Raw genomic sequence first — 21,050 nt, forward strand, 5'->3', positions numbered from 1 at the left:
TTTATGACTAAAAAGACCACAACTGACCAGATGCAGTAGCTCACACCTGTAATCCCAACACTTTGGGAAGCTAAGGAGGGTGGATCACTTCAGTGCAAGAGTTCAAGACCAGCCTGGGCAACATGATGAAACCCCATCTTGACAAAAAAATACAAAAATTAGCCGGGTATGGTGGCTCATGCCTGTGGTCCCAGCTACTCATGAGGCTGAGGTGGGAGGATTGCTTGAGCCTGGGAGTTCAAGGCTGCAGTAAACAGCCACTGCACTCCAGCCTAGGTGACAAAGCAAGACCCTGTCTCAAGAAAAAAAAAAATACCACAATCTTACCAACCATTAGATCTCAAAATTCTATTAAAAATAGCCACAGTAGGCCGGGTGCAGTGGCTCACACTTGTAATCCCAGCACTTTGGGAGGCCAAGGCGGGTGAATCACAAGGTCAAGAGATCAAGACCATTCTGGTCAACATGGTGAAACCCCATCTCTACTAAAACTACAAAAAAATTAGCTGGGCATGGTGGCGTGCACCTGTAGTCCCAGCTACTCGGGAGGCTGAGGCAGGAGAATTGCTTGAACCCAGGAGGCAGAGGTTGCGGTGAGCCGAGATCGCGCCATTGCACTCCAGCCTGGGTAACAAGAGCAAAACTCCATCTCAAAAAATAATAATAATAAATAAAATAAAATAGCCACAGTTTAAAATATACATATATTTTATTAGAAATTGTTTTTAAAATATCTCCCTTAACACCAAACCAATACATTTTCCAGTAGTTTCTACCAGTGGAGTATACATCTAAGCACTCTTTCAAATGAAAATTATTCTAATATTGACAAATAATCACCATGCCTCCACAAAGACTCCTTCCCAGGGCCTAACATTCCTAATTTCTTTCAATTGCTGCTCACGATAAGATTTCACATCTATTCACCACCCTGTCCCTTCCCACTGGATCTCCAAGGATTTTCCAATGTCTAAGACTAAACATTTCTTAAAGTCACCAGACCTATTAAAAGTAACACGGGCCGGGTGCAGTGGCTCATGCCTGTAAACCCAGCACTTTTGGAGGCCAAGGCCGGTGGATTACTTGAGGTCAGGAGTTTGAGACCAGCTTGGTCAACATGGTGAAACCCCATCTCTACTAAAAATACAAAATTAGCCAGGTGTGGTAGAACACACCTGCAGTCCCAGCTACTTGGAGGGCTGAGGCTCAAGAATCGCTTGAACCCAGGAGGCGGAGGTTGCAGTGAGACAAAATTGTACCACTGTACTCCAGCCTGTATGACAGAGCAACTCTCCATCTCAAAAAAAAAAAAGAGTAACACAAAGGCCAGGCATGGTGGTTCACACCTGTAATCTCAGCACTCTCATCACTGCATCTAGCCTGGGTGAGAGTGAGACTCTATCTCCAAAAAATTAAAAAATATAAAAATAACACAATAATACAATGAGAGATTCCTTCAGGTACTATGAAAAGAAACTGAAGCAAACTGGCAGTAACTCAAACTAAAAGATGGTTGCCTGAATTAGGATAATGGCTGTACTGAGTCAATAATCAACACATTCTATTCCAAGTCCCTGTTCACCTACAGATACTTGGAAAAGTTAAAACATAATTGGGTACTATTCTTCACTAAAAACCCCAGAACTCATGAACACAAAGAAGGGAATGACAGACACTGGGGTCTACTTGAGGGTGGGAGGCAAGAGGAGAAAGAGGAGCAGAAAAAACTACTGGGTACTAGGCATAATACTAGGGAGATGAAATAATCTGTACAACAAACCCCCATGATGCAAGTTTACCTATATAACCTTCACATGTACCCCCGAACCTAAAAGTTAAAAAAATTCACCAATAATCTTTATCTCCTCCATGCAACCCTCTCTTCTAGAAATTTAATCCCTATGTGCGTTCCTCTGTCTCTAAACCTATCTCTGGATTTGTTTAAAACTTTTTTTTTTTTTTGAGATGAAGTCTTGCTCTGTTGCCCAGGCTGGAGTGCAATGGCATGATCTCGGCTCACTGCAACCTCCACCTCCTGGGTTCAAGCAGCTGGAATTACAGGTGCCCACCCCTACACCTAGCTAATTTTTGTATTTTTAGTAGAGATGGGGTTTCACCATGTTAGTTAGACTGGTCTCGAACTCCTGACCTCAGGTGATCTGTCCACCTCAGCATCCCAAAATGCTGGGATTAGTTGAGCCACCATGCCCGGCTGGCTGTTTAAAACGTTTATGCAGCATCCCCCTTCTAGCTATGCACTGTTCATCTTTCCTCTTCATCTAAAAACATCTCTACTTCCTCACTTCTCAGTCACCTCCAAACCCAGTGTAGTGTACCTAGCTTCTTCTACCACTCCACTGGCTCCTGCGCTGTTTGCTCATCAACAACCTCAACACTGCCAAATCCAAGGGAAAATTTTCTGTAAATTAACACCTTCATCTTCCTGGCCTATACTGAGATCTGTTTAATAAAGTAGGCCCAACTCTAAATGGGTATTAAGTAAGTGGCAGCAGCAGGCCCCCCAACACCCCATGATACTCCCAAAATCTTTGCTTGTTAAGTGTTGTCCAAAATCCAAACTTCACCTTATGAAAGCAATTTGGATAGTCAATAAACAATGTATGAAGAGGTGGGAGTCAAAAAGCACTTCTGTGTAAGCTTGCTATTCTCAAGTCCAGCTGTGACCTCTCCTATAGTCAGGTTTTCATACACAACCATGTAAAGCCCATGTTTTCATACACTACCATGTAAAGTCCAAAAGTTCAATATGCCCAAAACCCTAACTCTACTCATCAGTTTATTCTTCCCAACCCCTTCACTGCCCATACTCTCAAACACAGTTAAGGACATCCCAATCTAATCAGCCACTGGATTAAAAATCTGGGATTCATCCTTTACTGCTCACCTTCAACCATCTCTTAGACCCAATTACCATGTCCTACTAGTTTTAAATTCTGAATCTCTCAAGTCTTCTCCTGATCCAACTAACCTAAATCTTGTTCACACACTTCAATTTCCTGCCTGGATTGCTGCAACAGCATCCTAAATGATCTTACTAGTCTTATTCCCCTATGTTACTATGAATTCTTTCTTTTTCTCTCTTTGAGACAGAGTCTCACTCTGTTACACAGGCTGGACTGGAGTGCAATGGCACAATCTCAGCTCACTGCAACCTCCACCTCCCGGGTTCAAGCCATTCTCCTGTCTCAACTTCCCAAATAGCTGGGATCACAGGCACACGCCACCACAGCCAGCCAATTTTTGTATTTTTAGTAGAGATGGAGTTTTGCCATATTGGTTAGGCTGGTCTTGAACTTCTGACCTCAGGTGATCCACCCATGTCAGCCTCCCAGTGCTGGGATTACAGGGGTGAGCTACTGCACCCAGCACCAATTCTTTTTTCACTGGCACACAATGACCAATAAAATCCAAGCCTTGTCAACACAGAAGGGCTGCCTCCAAGCTCATCTCTCTCTCCCACACTTCACATTATAATAAAGGTAAACATTATGCATCATGAAGTTCCTCTCTTAAATCAGTTCCTTGCCTTCTTATCTTCACACATGTCCTTTCTGCTATCAGAAATAGTCTTCCTAATCTTTTCCACCAACAGGGTAGAGGGAGGTGCTGGGGAGAAGGGAGGTTAAGTGGGAAGGAGAAAGGAAGAATGAGGATAGAGAGTTGGAAAGAGAGTTGGGAGGAAAGGGTGGAAAGAAGATAATTCGAGATCTTTAAGGCCTTGTTAAACACAAGTTCCTGTCCAGCCTTCATGAAACTAAGAGGCTAGTGGACGAAAATAATAAAGTCACATAAGTGGACATACACATATTGAAGGATTTTAGAGAAGTCTTTACTAATTTACTTTTTATGATTACTCTGGCTGCTCTGCGGAAAACAATTAGATGACAAATAAAAACGGAAGCCAGGAAACATCGGTAGGCCACTGCTACAAAAGTTTATGTCAGAGATGGTGGTGACTTTCACTAAGGTGACAGCAGTAGAGATTCAAAGAAGTGAGGATTGCAGAGATATTGTAGAAACAGAATTGACATGATGTTGTGACAGACTGGATATAGGGACAGAGAAGTAAAAGGAATTATCAACAGTAACTCTGAGACTTCTACCTTGTGCAAACAGACACATATGGTATTCAAATGAAATAAAGGCAAAACTGGTGAGATCAGTTTTGGAAAAGTATGGAGTATGAGATGCTTATAAGACATCTAAGAGGAAAAGTCAAATAGGCAACTGAATATCCTGTGCTTGCATTATAATTCCTTTACAGCATTATGACATAGTGAAATTATTTCCTGTCAGCTTCCCCATTAAATTCAAAAGCAGGTATCATGTATTTTTATCCTTACTGCCTGAGCACCTAACCCAAGACATAAAACCGCAAGCATTTGATAAAATGTTTTCTGAATAAACATTCTCTTCTAAAATACTCCCTTCAATAACATCTAATTTACTACTCCTTCAGTTCACATAGAAGCGTTTTACCCTTTTTGAAAACTGGGAACATTAACACATCTAGTCCTCCAGAACTTCTCTCATTTTTTGCTTAATTCCACAATTATTGACAGTAACGTAGCAAAATCTCAGGTTTGTGTTCTCTTATCCGCCCCGTAAGACCCTAATTCCTTCATCAACATTCATTTATTAACTAGTTAACTAAATATTAATGCCAATGTCCCATACACTAAGCTAAACAATGGGCTTACCAAAAGAGAGAAATACAGTGCGTTTCTCAACGGAATTAGCTCTTCTTGAGCAAAGCGTAAATACATATACAGATATACTACAAAGCCATAACTATTTTAACAAATGTGTAAGTAAAATGCTTTGGGCAAGAAAACAAGTACTTCCCTCAACTTTGCAAGGAAAGACCTGGGAAAACTTCCTTAAGACCGTGGAGATGAGATAGAGGAAATCCCAAAGGAGCTTTCTTGGCTCTTTTCCCAGAAAGCCAGGCAACTGTCTATAATTATTCTCCCTATAATAAAGTCCTTATATAAACTTATCTAAGTAGTCTTTTTTTTTTTTTAAGACAGGGTCTCACTATGTTGCCCAGGTTGGTCTCAAATTCCTAGGCCCAAGCAATCCTCCAGCCTCAGCCTCCTCAATAGCTGGGACTACATGTACAAGCCACCACACTTGAATAGATTTTTACCCTCAAAAGTTTTTTAAATCACCAAATATTTGTTTGCTTAAGACGAAGTCTCACTGTGGTCCAGGCTGGAGTGCAGTGACACGACCTCAACTCATTGCAACCTCCGCCTCCCGGGTTCAAGCAATTCTCCTGCCTCAGCCTCCCAAGTAGCTGGGATTACAGGTGCATACCACCTCACCTAGCTAATTTTTGTAATATTTTTTAGTAGAGATGGGGTTTTACCATGTTGGCTAGGCTGATCTCGAACTCTTGACCTCAAGTGATCCACCCGCCTCTTCCTCCCAAACTGCTGGGATTACAGGCATGTGCCATCGCACTTGGCCAAAATACTTGTTTTTTAAATGTCTTGAAGATACGTTTGCAAATAGGATACAAACCCAATTAAAGCTACTTCGGGTGGTAGGATTAGGGTAACTTAGATCTTTCCCTTTGGTGGTCTTTTTGTTTTCTTTTCCTTTTTTGGAGACAGGGTCTTGCTCTATCACCCAGGCTGGACTGCAGTGGCACAATTATGGCAGCCTCACTCTCCCAGGCTCAAGCAATGCTCTCACTTCAGCCTCCCAAGTAGCTGACACCAAACATAAGCACCACTATGCCTGACTAATTGTTTTTATTTTTTGTAGAGAACGGTGTCTCACTGTGTTGCCTAGGCTTGTCTCGAACTCCTGGGCTCAAGTGATCCTCACGCCTCTGCCTCCCAAAGTGCTGGGAGCCTGGGGCCAGCCACCATGCCTAATCCTTTTCACTTTCTTTCTTTTTCCGAGGAGTTTCGCTCTTGTTGCCCAGTCTCGTTGCCCAGGATGGAGTGCAATGGTGCAATTTTGGCTCACTGCAACCTCCGCCTCCCAGGTTCAAACGATTCTCCTGTCTCAGCCTTCTAAGTAGCAGGGATTACAGGCATGTGCCACCACACCCAGCTAACTTTGTATTTTTAGTAGAGACGGAGTTTCACCATGTTGGCGAGGCTGGTCTCGAACTCCTGACCTCAGGTGATTCACCTGCCTCAGCCTCCTAAAGTGCTGGGATTACAAGCGTGAGCCACCGTGCCCGGCCCACGCCAAACCCTTTTCTTTTTCCTCTTATACGGTTTCCTCCAGATTTTCTGGAATGAGTGGGTTTATTTTGTTACTGAAGACTAACAACCAAAAACTCTAAATGACCTAAATCTAAGGAATTTAGCACCAAAAAAAAGTATTACCAAGACAGTGCTTAGTGTTTTGTCAAGCATAAACACACAGGAGATGAGAATTAAATTCACACAATCCTTCAGGTGGCCAAACTGTCCACGTATCATCCAAAGCCTTAAAAGTAAAACTTTTGATTTAATAACTTCACTTTGAATAAATTAATCAAACTAATCAGTGATAGAAACAAAATTGTTCAAGGATATATATACATATCATTTATAGCAAAACATTAAAAACTACTTTCGAACAATTCACTCATCCATTTAATAAATATTTATTCAGTACCTATGTGCCAGGCACTGGACATACAGCAGTAAACTGTACAAAGATCTACATCAAAGTACCTGCTCTCAATGGAGCTCACAGTCTAGTAGGGGTTGGAAGATAGGATATAAATAATAAAATAAATGTGTAAAATATGTGGCATGTTACATTTTGATATAAAACATGAAGAAAAATTAAGCAAGGAAGAGAGGGAATAAGGGGTGGAGAGTTATATACTGTCAGGAAAGGTCTAAGGTGGTAGCATTTGAAGAAATGAAAGCAAAGAAAGACACTATTGCTTTATATCTAGAAAAGATATACTTGGCATTAAAGGTATCATAATCTTTTAAACTGTTTAGACAATAATGCAATATACTTTTTTATTATAAGTACAAAAATAATCTAAGACCTAATGATTCCACGGACCTTAAAAAGTTGAAGCCTTGGCAGGGCGAGGTGGCTCATGCCTGTGCTCCCAGCACTTTGGGAGGCAGAGGCAGGGGGATCACCTGAGGTCAGGAGTTCAAGACCAGCCTTGCCAACATGGTGAAACCCTGTCTCTACTAAAAATACAAAAATTAGCCAGGCATGGTGGTGGGTGACTATAATCCCAGCTACTCAGGAGGCAGAGGCAGGAGAACTGCTTGAACCCAGGAGGTGGAAGTTGCAGTGAGCTGAAATCGCACCACTGCAATCCAGCCTGGGCAACAGCGAAACTAACTCCATCCGAGATAGGAAAGAAAAAAAAGTTAAAGCGTACAGCCATTCATGGTCTGTCCCTACCGAAATTTTCAGTGCTCTCTCATCTTTACGCTTCATTTTAAGCATCCTTTATTGAATATTATGTTTTACATTATTCACAAAAATGATGACCGTAGTAAACACAGTATCACTAAGTGTTTCTGTCTCATTTAGAGTTAACTGCACACTGGTTCAATGTCATCTATCTAAATCTTGATTCTCAAGTACCCTGGGCACAGCTCTTTACCTCAAGTTTCATAAAAAAATGTAATGTTACATGAAGAAAAATAAGGTAGTACTCTCTACTCATGCTGCAACCTTCCAGCTCAAGATTACCTGGGTTACTTAAGGGCTGCATAATCTCCCTTTGCCAGAAGGAATTTTAACAGATGATACAAATAGGGCATTATGCCTACTTAACACCTTCACTCCTCAGTTCGTCAGCATTTCAGATGACTAGGGGAATGCTCCTAAGCTCTAATGTATGCAAGGTAACAGATGTACAATTAGGTGAGGCTACTGTTTAAGAATGGAAATGGTGATGGCCCTCTGTTTAAAGCTACCTTAATTCAAATTTTGTACAAAACACTGAACCTATCAAGTGAAATACCATCAAATAAAACTTCAGAGTATCAATAAAAAGGAGGATGTGTAAGATACTATTGGAAGATGCTCAATATTACATGTTATTTAGAATGAGATGACCTTAGCTGGGTGTGGTGGCTCACACTTGTAATCCCAGCACTTTGGAAGGCTGAGGCGGGCGGATCATGAGGTCAGGAGTTCGAGACCAGTTTGAACAACATAATGAAACCTCGTCTTAACTAAAAATACAAAAAATTAGCCAGGTGTGGTGGTGTGTGCCTGTAATCCCAGTTACTCGGGAGTTTGAGGCAGGAGAATCGTGTGAACCCAGGAGGTAGAGGTTGCAGTGAGCTGAGATTGCACCATTGCACTCCAACCTGGGTGACAGTGTGAGACTCCCATCTCAAAAAAAAAAAAAAAAAAAAAAAGAGACGACCTTGAGAACTCATGGTGTAGGGCAGGAGCCAGCAAACTGTTTCGGTAAAGGGCCAGAGAAGTAATATTTAAGCTCTGTGAACCAAATGGCCTCTGTCAACCCTGCCACTGTAGCATGGAAGCAGTCCGAAAATATGGAAACGAATGTCTCTGTCTTTCAATGAAACTTTACTTACAAAAACTTTATAGCCCCACAGGCCATAGTTTGCCAGCCCATGATATAGGGCATCAAGTTAAGTGTGTATTCACTCTAAAACATTATCAGTTCTTGTTTTTCCTTTTGTTATGTCTAAATTCCTGGTGTCACGCCTGTAATCCCAGCACTTTGGGAGGCCGAGGCAGGTGGATCACGAGGTAAAGAGATCGAGACCATCCTGGTCAACATGGCGAAACCCCATCTCTACTAAAAATACAAAAAATTAGCTGGGCATGGTGGCGCGTGCCTGTAATCCCAGCTACTCAGGAGGCTGAGGCAGGAGAATTGCCTGAACCCAGGAGGCGGAGGTTGTGGTGAGCCGAGATCGCAACACTGCACTCCAGCCTGGGTAACAAGAGCGAAACTCCGTCTCAAAAAAAAAAAAAAAACAACTTCCTTAAATTAGCTGACAATTTTAACCATGTTTTTATGAAGAAACAGACAAGTGTATGTAAATATAAAAGAGAAGCAGTTACAAATTCTAGATAAAGGCAGATGAGTTGTACACAAAATGGTTTACAAAGTAACGTATATGAATTTAAAACCACCTGATAAAAGAAATTATTAAGGTGTAAAGATTTACACTACAAGAATTTTCATTAAAATATTTTTATAATGAAAAACTGAGAACAGCTTCTATATGCCACATGTAGAGGACTAGTTGAATAAATGATGGTACATCCATACAATGCAACCATTTAATAGAACAGAAAACATTTATTGATTAAAAAAAGATGTTTCTGATTTGGTTATTTCTTTAGGCAGGCTACAAAACTGAAGGTACAGTATGATCTCATTTTTGTAAAAATAAATGTACATATATACAAATAAGCATACAAAAAACCACCTGGAAAGATACACCAAGATATTTACAGTATGTACCATGGATGTTGAAATTATGACGATATTTTCTGGCTTACTAATAATTTCTAATTTTTTTAGAAATATATTAATTTGATAAGAAAATTGTTTTAAAAATATAAAGGAATAACTAAAACAAGTACAGCATTACTTAGGTTAACATGTTCTAAATATAAGAGTTGCATCAGATCTCAGAACTTCAAATAGTGATTTCTCCTCTGTCTCCAAATGCTGGTTATAAAGGTTAAGAAAACTTAGAGATTACATATATTAATAAAAAGAAATGTTTCTAATAGGGTAAGTTAAAGACTCTTCAAATAGAGTTACTACAGGAAGTCTGCATCATTTATTGAATCACCCCCACCCCAACAACCAAGAATGTTTAAGACACAAATCCAATCTATCTATTTTAGATACTGCTTCTGATATTACCAAAGGGGTTGCCCGAGGTTTGAATAGAAAAAGTAATTATTATTATTATTCATGCCACTGAAGAGAGGATCTTCAATCACCAACTTTGGGGAAAAAGGAAGGAGGGGAGGGGGGAAGTCACACTACAATGTGATGGATCTCAAAATTCCATGAGAATTCCATATTCGGGGTCCAAACACATCTGTAAGAGACTCAAAGGTCAATTAATCGTTATTATGGCCAATGCTAACTCAATCCTAGATAGGCTACTGCTAACAGCCAGTATAATACTGAACTACCTGCCTAGTGCATCTTTAAAATAATACTTCAATGAAAACTACTTCTCAAATGAAGTCTATGAATAGCCATGACAAAACAATGTGACAGAAAACATACAGACATAAAAATGTTATAATTATACTTATATAAAATTTTATATGCACCTAGACAATGACTCAATTAAAAAGAAAATAATTTTCTAGGGTGGTGGGACTCCTACCATCATTACATACATAACCAGACCAAGAAAAAAAAATTTAATTAAGTATAGAATGCACTCATTTACCAAATATAATTTATTCCTCAACTAGCACACATTGTTTTCAGCTAGGCACATAAAGCAAAACTCTCAAAAACATGCATACTTATAAACCACCTAGCGCCTGTCAAATATTTTACTACTGCATTAGTCATCCAATATCAAAGAGGATGAGATTTTGAAAACTCACCATTCAGGTCCAAAGTTCAGTGTCTGCGTTTCCGCTGCCATTCTTTTCCGTATTTTTACAATAGATTTTTATATGTGGAGAAACCTGTTAAAGAGAAAAATATCTCCATACAATCAGGTACTGAATGCAGAATTCCAGACCAGAAAGCACAGCAAGAGAGTATTTTATTTAAGCTCCTCTCAGAGTCACAAGAATGAGATTTTAAAACTCCTATTTAAAACAATAATATAGCAAGCAAAGTGAAATGAATAAATCAACCCTTATATTCTGACTCCCTACCCTTCTATGTTAATCTGGGGGAAGAAGGCATAGGATAAGACAAAGCTAGTGAGACAGGTGGGAACAGACCAGGCAGGGAACTGGAGACCAAGTTAAGTATTCCCTCCTGGAGCAATGGGGAGTGAATAAAGGGTAATATATTTACATGTTAGTTTCTATTACTTCCTAGTAATGGCTCTCCTATCACCATAAGGTACATCAAACATTATAAAAATAAGGACCCTCCTTACCTATCTCATAGCTTCTGCCACAACTGTCCTCACCTTCTGCTTATTAGTACTTCACACCCTAGTGATTTTTTTTTAACAGACAGTGTGTCTCACTATGTTGCTTAGGCTGGTCTCAAACTCCTAGCCTGACTTCAAGTGATCTTCCTGTCTCAGCCTCTTGAGCCTAGTGCTTCTTTTAAAAAGTATATTGGATCAGGCCAGGAACCACCAGGCAAGGTGGCTCATACCTGTAATTCTAGTGCTTTGGGAGGCAAAGATGGAAGAATCATTTGAGCCCAAGAGTTGGAGATGTGGTCTCTAACTCCTGGGCTCAAAAATTTAAACATGGTCTCTAAAATTTAAAGATAACTGGGCATAGCGGTACACACCAGGAGTCTTAGCTGCCTGGGAGGATGAGGTAGAGGGATAGCTTGAGCCCAGGAGTTTGGGGCTGCAGTGAGTTGTGGTCCTGACACTACACTCCAGCCTAGGTGATGGCGTGAGACTGTGTCTCTAAAAAATAAATAAAAATAAATTTATAAATTGGGAGGCCAAGGCAGGCAGATGACTTGAGCCCAGGAGTTCAAGACCAGTTTGGGCAACACAGTGAGACTCCATCTCCTAAAAAAATAAATAAATAAAACAATAATAATAATAATAATAAACTAATGAATTTCACAAGCGACATTTCTTTCTTTTTTTTGAGACAGAGACTTGCTCTGTCACCCAGGCTGGAGTGTAATGGCATGATCTCAGCTCACTGCATCCTCTGCTTCCCAGGTTCAAGTGATTCTCCTGCCTCAGCCTCCTGAGTAGCTGGGATTACAGGTGCATACCACCACACCCGGCTAATTTTTGAATTTTTAGTAGAGACAGGGTTTCAGCATGTTAGACAGGCTGGTCACAAGTGACATTTTGAAAGTAATCGTAAGATATGAGATCTTAAAGAATGGAAAATACTATAAACATTGTAAATATAACTGGCCCTCCATATTCACAGGTTCTGTGTCCATGGATTCAATCAACCTCAGATGGAAAAAATTTAATTGCATCTGTACCAACATGTATAGACACTTCTTTTCCTTGTCATTGTTCCCTAAACAATAGAGCATAACAACTATTTACACAGAATTTATGTAGCATTTAGCATTATAAGTAATCTAAAGGTGTTAATGTATATAGAAGAATGTACATAGGTTATACACAAATATTATGCCATTTTACATTAGGGACTTGAACATCCAAGGATTTTAACATCTGAAGGACATCCTGGAACCAATCCCCACAGATACTGAGGGACAACTGTATACTGTAAAATATCTCTAAGATACATCACACAGGTCACTGGGGACCAACTTAAGGATTCTCTCCCTTTATCACCCTGTTGCCTCTGTTTAAATGATCTAAAAATTAATAAACCAAAAATATGTCTAAAGCTTAGAAACAGTAAAGTAAAAGTGTGTTAACCTTAATAATCAGCTATTCATTTATCTGCCTTCCTTCTGAAAGGCACTTCTGGCCCTTTGTCAACCAAGCAGACTCCAAGGGAGATTATCACATTCTCACTTGACCCTGATTCCCTACTCCCCCACCAGACAAAGGGTGCAAACCAGACTAAAGCTGAGGTAAACTTAGTACCCTCCTCACCTCTTAAAACAACTGATGATTCAAAGAAAACGTAACAGCGGAGCATGGTGGCTCGCACCTGTAATCCCAGCACTTTGGGAGGCCAAGGTGGGTGGACCACTTGAGCCTGGGAGTTCAAGACCAGCCTGGGCAACATGGCAAAATCCCATCCCCACAAAAACATACAAAAATTAGCTAGGCGTGATGGTGTGAGCCTGTAGTCCCAACTACTAGGAAGGCTAAGGTGGGAGGATTACATAAGCCCAGGAGATTGAGACTACAATGAGCCATGATCGTACCACTGCACTCCAGCCTCAGCAACAGAGCAAGACCTTGTCTCAATTTAAAAAAAACCACGTAAGACACCTTTTTTTTTTTAACATTTTAATTTCTCTGAAATTAGAATGCATCTTAAAACTGGTGCAAACTTAGAAATGCTATTGGCTAGGTGCGAGCTGTGTCAGAGCTGTCTGAACAAAGGCCAATTTTTTAAACTGCTGCTTTAAATGTCTTCAAAATAATATGATTCTGTACCAAAACTAAATTTATTATATAATAGAAAAAAAGCAAATACAGCAATGGAATATTGTAAAGTAACTATTCATCATTCAAGGAATGATTCCAAGTGATTTACAGGACCTCAGAAAGAAGCAGGGAGGGACACACAGCCAATGAAGTTTGTTATGGTTTGCTATGATACTGACACATGACACTGCACAACCCATGTGGCCACATGCAGCAGCCCTGAAGTACAAAGAGGGGCTAAAAATTAAACAGCTCATATTGTTCTTAAGATCTTTGCAAGCATCAAATGACTATATTTTTAATTGATGTCAAAATAATAGAGCATTCCCTTAACTACTGCATCACCGATACTTTGAATGACTGGTGGGGAGAGGGAGGAACAAAGCAGGAGACTTCTACAATGCCAAGTTCAAAAGTGATTTAAAAAGTCAGATTATATATACCCAGAAATTTTAGAACTATCTTAACAAATTTATTTTAACTCTATTTTCATTTTCATACATTCAATAAAAGGATACTATATAATAAAAATCCATTCTTATTTGCTACGTAAGTTTAAAAGATCTTTTTTTAAAAAAAAAAAATAAGATAATTCTAACAAGAAAAGTCTGTGCCAGATGTGCCAGAGTCTTCCTGGCAGTATGATTTCTCAGTAATGCACAAAATGATTAATCTTATAGTTGACACGTTAGATTCAATTAAAATTATGGTACATTCCTGGCCGGGCGCGGTGGCTCAAGCCTGTAATCCCAGCACTTTGGGAGGCCGAGGCGGGTGGATCACGAGGTCAAGAGATCGAGACCATCCTGGTCAACATGGTGAAACCCCGTCTCTACTAATACAAAAAATTAGCTGGGCACAGTGGCGCGTGCCTGTAATCCCAGCTACTCAGGAGGCTGAGGCAGGAGAATTGCCTGAACCCAGGAAGCGGAGATTGCGGTGAGCCGAGATCGCGCCATTGCGCTCCAGCCTGGGTATCAAGAGCGAAACTCCGTCTCAAAAAAAAAAAAAAAAAAATTATGGTACATTCCAAATGAATCACTTACCAAGGTAGCAATGATCAGACCCCAGGCAAGGTGCCCACTGTTAAACTAAAGCAGGTATCACTGCTTACAAATTAGCCTGATGACTTTTTGTAACATAAATCAATTCAGTGTGTTTTCTAAAAGTATGTGGACCTGCTTGCATGACAAATTGAGCTGTAGAGACTACATTCACTCTAAGTTTTTTTTTTAATACTAAACATCCTGAAGGAGCAGTTTTAACACCATTTTAAACCCCACCTAGCCAAATGTTTTAAATTCAAATCCGCAGAGGATTTTAGAGCACTGAATAATGGCTCTGAATTTATAAAGCAAGTAAGAATTTAAATTACACTGAATATATAAAGCAGATAAATCTCAACTAAATTTCAAAGTATTTGCTATTTGTGAAAATACTAAACTCATTGTTAGTGACTTAATTTTTTTCTTCCTTTAACTTACTACAAGGCAATCACATATGTCCACATAGGTTCTGGAAAGTACAAAACTCCAGGGTCACTATTAACACAAATGACACAGATATAGCCCCTACAGGCAGCAGTTTTGTATTATAAACGAAGCCCTGGATTCGAGCAGCATCCAAGGAACAACGGTAAACAAGGAAATCCTGTTTGGGTCCACTTTATCACTGCACCTATAAATCTTTAAGTACTGCAAAACTACTACAATGCACAACCATTAAAAGCTCAGAAGTTTTTTTTAATGTCTAGAGCTGGGAACCCAACTACCATTTACAACATGATTTCCGTAAGAAAATTATTTCCTTTGACTTTGAGTTTATATGCAAAAAAAAAAAAAAAAAAAAAAAGAAAGAAAGAAAGAAAGGGACGGAGGGAGGGAGCGAGGAAGGAAGGAGGGAAGAAAATTATTTCCTAATGTAAAGATTTCTTTTGCTTTTGAGACTGAGTCTCGCTCTATCGCCCAGGCTGGAGTGCAGTGGCGCGATCTTGGCTCACTGCAACCTCTGTCTCCCAGGTTCAAGCGATTCTCTTGCCTCAGTCTCCTGAAAAGCTGGGATTACAGGTGCGTGCCTCCATGCCTGGCTAATTTTTGTACTTTTGGTAAACACAGGTTTCACCATGTTGGCCAGGCTGGTCTCAAACTCCCGACCTCAAAAGATCGGCCTGGGCCGCGCGCGGTGGCTCACACCTGTAATCCAAGCACTTTGAGAGGCCAAGGTGAGTGGATCACGAGGTCAAGAGATCAAAACCATCCTGGCCAATATGGTGAAACCCCGTCTCTACCAAAAAAAAATACAAAAATTAGTTGGGCGTGGTGGCGCGCGCGTGTAGTCCCAGCTACTCGGGAGGCTGAGGCAGAAGAAATGCTTGAACCTGGGAGACAGAGGTTGCAGTGAGCCAAGATCGCGCCACTGCACTCCAGACTGGAGCCTGGTGACAAAATAACACTCTGTCTCAAAAAGAAAAGAAAAAAAGAAAAGAGGAGAAAGAGGAGGGGAGGGGAGGGGTGGGGTGGGGATGGGAGAGGAGAGGAGAGAAGAAGAGAAGATGAGAAATCTGCCTGCCTCAGTCTTCCAAAGTGCTGGGACTACAGGCATGAGCTACCGCACCTGGCCCCTAAAGTAAAGATTTTTGAAGAACTCTTAAAAACCTAAGAATACCTTTTTATTCTCTCAGCGCGGGGTGCCCACAACTTGTGCTCTCTCTTTCTGCTGCTCCCCAGCTCTCCGATATAGCTGATGCCATGGATTTTGGGGACCTGAAAAGCCCCTCCAGCCTCCAGATGTTCAACAATTACCTGGTGGACAATAGCTACATCGAGGGGTATGTGCCATCACAAGCAGATGAGGTAGTATTTGAAGCAGTGTCCGGCCCACCGCCTGCTGACTTGTGTCATACGTTGTCATTATATGTTGGTATAATCACATCAAGTTTTACAAAAGGAAAAGGCCAGCCGACCAGGAGTGAAGAAAGCTTTGGGCAAGTATGATCCTGCGGATGTGGAAGACACTATAGGAAGTGGAGCTAAAGATTAAGTAAACATCATGATGATATTGATCTCTTTGGATCTGATGGGAGGAGAAAAGTGAAGCGAAGAGGCTGAAGGAAGAACATCTTGGACAGTATGAATCAAAGCTAAAAAATCTGCACTTTTTGCCAAGTCTTCCACCTTACTAGATGTAAAACCTTGGGATAAGACAGATATGGCAAAATTAGAGAACTGCATCAGAAGCATTCAAGCAGATGGCTTGGTCTAGGGCTCATCTAAACTAGTTCCAGTGGGATAGGAATTAAGAAACTTCGAATACATTGTGTAGTTGAAGATGATAAAGCTGGAACAGATATGCTAAAAGAGTAGATCGCTGCTTCTGAGGACTATGTGCAGTCCATGGATGTGGCTGCTTTTAACAAGATCTAAAATCCATCCAGAATCATGGCATTTAAATAAAAGCCTGAAATATTAATTTTAAAAAAAAATAAAAATAATTAATAAACCAAGTGATCAAATAAAGAGACCTGCATTACTCAGAACAGTGTTCTGCTCATTCTTCTTTATGATTCCAAGCAGGAAATCTAAGAGGCATGATTGCTGGAGAAATCTAACTTAAGCACTTAAAAATATTATATTCTCTTAACTCTGAGTTGCCCATCCCAGACACCTCCTTCGAATCAATTTCAATGAGCCCAGGTTTAATGTATTTACATGTACTGGAGGCATGGTCTTACATTCTGCCTGTCACCCAGGGTGGAATACAGTGGCGTGATCTCGGCTCACTGCAACCTCTGCCTCCTGGGTTCAAGCTATTCTCCTGCCTCAGCCTCCTGAGTAGCTGGGGTTACATGTGCGAGCCACCACACCCAGTTAATTTTCTTGTATTTTTAGTAGAGATGAGGTCTATGCTCATTCACTATGTTGGTCAGGCTGGTTTCGAACTCTTGACCTCATAATCTGCCTGCCTCAACCTCCCAAAGTGCTGGGATTACAGGCGTACGCCACCACACCCAGCCCTGAATAGTCTTTTCTAAGGATATAATGAGGTGTTAAAAGGAGCTTAGAGCAACATTTTAAACCCCAACTATCCAAATATTTACAGTTCAAATGACTAGAGGACTTGTGACCTTTAAAAAACAGCTCTGGTGGCCAGGTCCAGTACTTCACACCTATCATCTCAGCACTTTGGGATGCTGAGGCACAGGGATCACTTGAGCTCAGGAGTCTAAGACCAGTCTGGAAAACATAGCAAAAACCCCATCTCTACACAAAATACAAAAATTAGCCATGCGTGGTGGTATGCTCCTGTAGTCCCAGCTATTTGGGAGGCTGAGGTGAGAGGACTGCTTGGGCCCAGGAGGTCGAGACTGCAGTGAGCCTTGTTCATGCCAGTGCAATCCAGCCTGGGCAACAGAGCCAGACCCAGTCACAAAAAAGAAAAGGAAGAAAAGAAAAGTGCTTTCAATTTATAAAGCAATTCAAGATTTGAACCAGAATCTCCACACTGCTCTACCATGCTATCCTGCCTCTGTAGATTATCTTTTGTTGAAACTATTACCTACTTTTTCCTCCATTACCAGCACTATCCTGGTATTTCTTTTCTCATCTTTATTTCCCTGTAAATCATGGAATGGCAAGGAGGGCATGCAGAGAGTAGGGGTGTTAATTTAACAACAATTAAAAATTTGTCCACAAATTTCTAACTGGCCACTGGCTAGGAGAGATGATCTTACCCCCGCAATTAATTACAAATTTGATTTTTTTTTTCCTCCCATGACTAATGTGGCATGGGATCACTGACTGATCAAGACACTACTGTTTTCAGTTTACTGGTCATCTAGTCTTAAAAGCCCAGATCATCTGAAACTCTCTCTATTCCATCCCTTATATCCAGTCATTTTGTCTCAAATTTAGTCTACTTCTCTTTCAAGATTCCTCTTGCATTCCTCTTTCATTATAGTCCAAACTCTATTAATACATGTCTGGATTATTATTGTAAAAGTTCTCATTTCCTTCCCTGACTGAGCCTCAAGATCAATTTTCCTGAAGTACTTTTCTGATCCTGGCCTACACTTCTCTAAAAAAGTCCAATCGAACCTACTATGTATGGTCAAAACTCCTAGTATTTCAGGTTACCATCAATCTAACAACCCATGCCTCCCCAACTCAATCTCCTATTGTTTTACCTCCCAACTCAAAGCCAAATGAGAACGTCCTACTGTTCATCGCATTTTCCTTTTCAGTTCTGCTATACCATAACCTTCCCCCAGAAGCCCGACCTCCATACCTTAGAATGGCTCGTACAAAATCAAGGATCTATTCAAACACCTACTCCATAAACTATTTCCCAAAGTAGTAAAAGCACTGCTCCCTCTGGAAGGGAAAGTGTAAAATACAGGATATAGGAATGGAATGGAATCTATACGATACATTTCAAATCTGTATTACAAAGCTTAAAAGGAAGCAGAAAACAGAGAAACGAATTTGAGAGGACGGACACTGAGGATGGTTTTGAACAAAATAAGTGCAAGGTGCTTGAGGAGATTTCCAAAAGACCTTGAGCTGAAGAGAAGTCAGAATAGAAAGACACCGAATTAATGGAAGTGAATCCATAGAATTACAACGAAAAACTGACTAAGGCTACCCCAAAGCAGAAATCTTAAGAACAAGAACAAAGCCTAAGCAATCACTGTATAGGCTGGTACAGGAAGAAAGAGAAAGACCACAGAGGTAGAGATCTCTAGCTCAAACCTTTCACTAAACTCAAATGCACTGACTCTAGTTTTCTCCCCCTGAGGTACTATTCTTACCACATTCTCTATACCTAAAATAGAACCCATATTGACCTCCAAGAAGTTCATAATTACTCTTGCCTCCCTGCTATTCCTATTTCCTGAAGTAAACATGTTAATAGCCTAGTATAGTGTGTATCCCTCCATACTTTACATTCAGACAAACGTGTTCACATATACTTAGTGGGGGAGAGGAGATTGGCTATTTGCTATTATAAAGCCAGAATCACACTACATACCTTATTCTGAGACAGGCAATTCTCTCAATATATTTGCATGGACAAACTTCTAATAAACAGATACAGAATTAAGTTGCGGTTTTTAAAAGCTGTATAAGGGGTTGGGCACAGTGGCTCATGTCTGTAATCCCAGGACCTTGGGAGGCCAAGGAAGGCAAATCAAGTGGAGGCCAGGAGTTCAAGACCAGCCTGGCCAATATGGTGAAACCCTTGTCTCTACTAAAAACACAAAAAATTAGCTGGGCGAGGTGGTGCATGCCTGTAATCCCAGTTACTTGGGAGGCAGAGGCAGGAAAATCACTTGATCCTGGGAGGCAGAGGCTACAGGGAGCCAACATCATGCCACTGCACTCCAGCCTGGGCAATAGAGGAAGACTCTGTGCCCAAAAAAAGGCTATTTCCACAGAAATTGATGACTTCCACTTTTTTGCCTTTATGAACAATACTGCAATAAACAATGTTTTATTCATATATTTATGCTTTTATCCCTACTAGACAGCCTTCTAAATCACAGTTACTTAGTGTATAATATGATTTCTTTATAGAAAATTAAAGTTCACCTAAGTGACAGTCCTCTAGAAAGAGGAACTAGAGGTATGGAGTGGGCAAGATCTATCTTCCATTGTGTTACCTTTTTGTACTTTTGAAATCTTGTCATGTGTATTTTAAAATAAATTTCAACCTAGTAGAAATATCAAATCCTCAAAAGTTATAGGACCTCTTCATTAAAAAACAAAATAAAACTCCTTTATTTATTTTTTAACATTTATGTTTTTGAGACAGGGTCTCACTGTTACCCAGGCTGGACTTAAACTCCTGGGCCCAAGCAATACTCCCACCTCAGCCTCCTCAGTGGCTGAAACTATAGGCATACACAGTCGCTTATTTGCTTTGCTCTTTGTAAAATTTTTAACAAAGGGTATTTGGGAGTGGGGAAAAGGGTATGCTACCTTCTGATTTTTTTTTTTTTTTTTTTTTTTTGAGACAGAGTCTCATCCTGTCACTAGGGCAGGAGTGCGGTGGAGTGATGTCGGCTCACTGCAACCTCCACCTCCCAGGTTCAAGCAAGTCTTCTCCCTCAGCCTCCCCAGTAGCTGGGATTACAGGTGCCCAATACCATGCCCAAGTAATTTTTTTTAGTAGACACAGGGTTTTGCCATATTGGCCAGGTTGGTCTCAAACTCCTGACCTCAAGTGATCCACCTGCCCTGGCCTCCCAAAGTCATGGGATTACAGGTATGAGCCATGGTGCCTAGCCTCATCTTGCTTATTTTTTAAACTCCAAACTGCAAAAAGTTAAAAGCCATTACTACTACTGGCCACCTGAAGGGCCAGAGAATCCATGTCCTGAGCTCTCCCAGTCTCCAAACTTTTACAACTAGGCCCAACCTCTTCTGCAGAATAACACACTTCATATACAGAAATATATAAATAAGAGTAGATTTTCCAAACAAAATGCCATGAAATATTTTCTTTGATCCAATATAAAAATCTAATGGATACTGCTATTATCTGGTAACCCCTAACCAGATTATTTGGATGCATTATGAACAAGGAATACAATGACAACCCTGCCCTTGAGGTGCCAGTCTAAATAAAAAACAATGAGTACCATGTGGTAAGGACTACAATGAACTATGCAAAGTAAGCTCTGGAAATACTGGGAAAATGATCTAAAAATGAGAAGGGATAACACTTAAGATCTGTTGAAGTATAATATTTGCTAGCATTTATTGAGAGCTAACCTATGCACTTACTAAGAGTTCAAAGTGCTTTAAATGTATTCTCTTAATTTGACATAGATTC

The 21,050-nt window shown here is 40.5% G+C and overlaps 1 protein-coding gene and 1 pseudogene across 6 annotated transcripts in view; one reads left to right on the forward strand and one right to left on the reverse strand.

Annotated features, from left to right (window-relative positions):
• The window catches only part of GIGYF2 (GRB10 interacting GYF protein 2), a 156,244-nt gene that overhangs the window by 109,203 nt on the left and 25,991 nt on the right, over nucleotides 1–21,050 (reverse strand). For all 6 annotated transcript variants that reach the window (XM_012434097.2, XM_012434100.2, XM_012434099.2 and 3 more), the window contains one exon: nucleotides 10,579–10,662. In XM_012434097.2, coding sequence (XP_012289520.2) covers nucleotides 10,579–10,619 — 41 coding nt within the window. In that variant the 5' untranslated portion in view covers nucleotides 10,620–10,662. The remainder of the gene's footprint in view (nucleotides 1–10,578; nucleotides 10,663–21,050) is intronic.
• Nucleotides 15,965–16,639, forward strand: LOC105704727 (elongation factor 1-beta-like; annotated as a pseudogene).

The sequence above is a fragment of the Aotus nancymaae genome, unplaced genomic scaffold (genome assembly GCF_030222135.1).
Source record: "Aotus nancymaae isolate 86718 unplaced genomic scaffold, 86718_ANA_hifiasm-v0.15.2.pri h1tg000008l, whole genome shotgun sequence".
Taxonomy (NCBI): Eukaryota; Metazoa; Chordata; class Mammalia; order Primates; family Aotidae; genus Aotus; species Aotus nancymaae.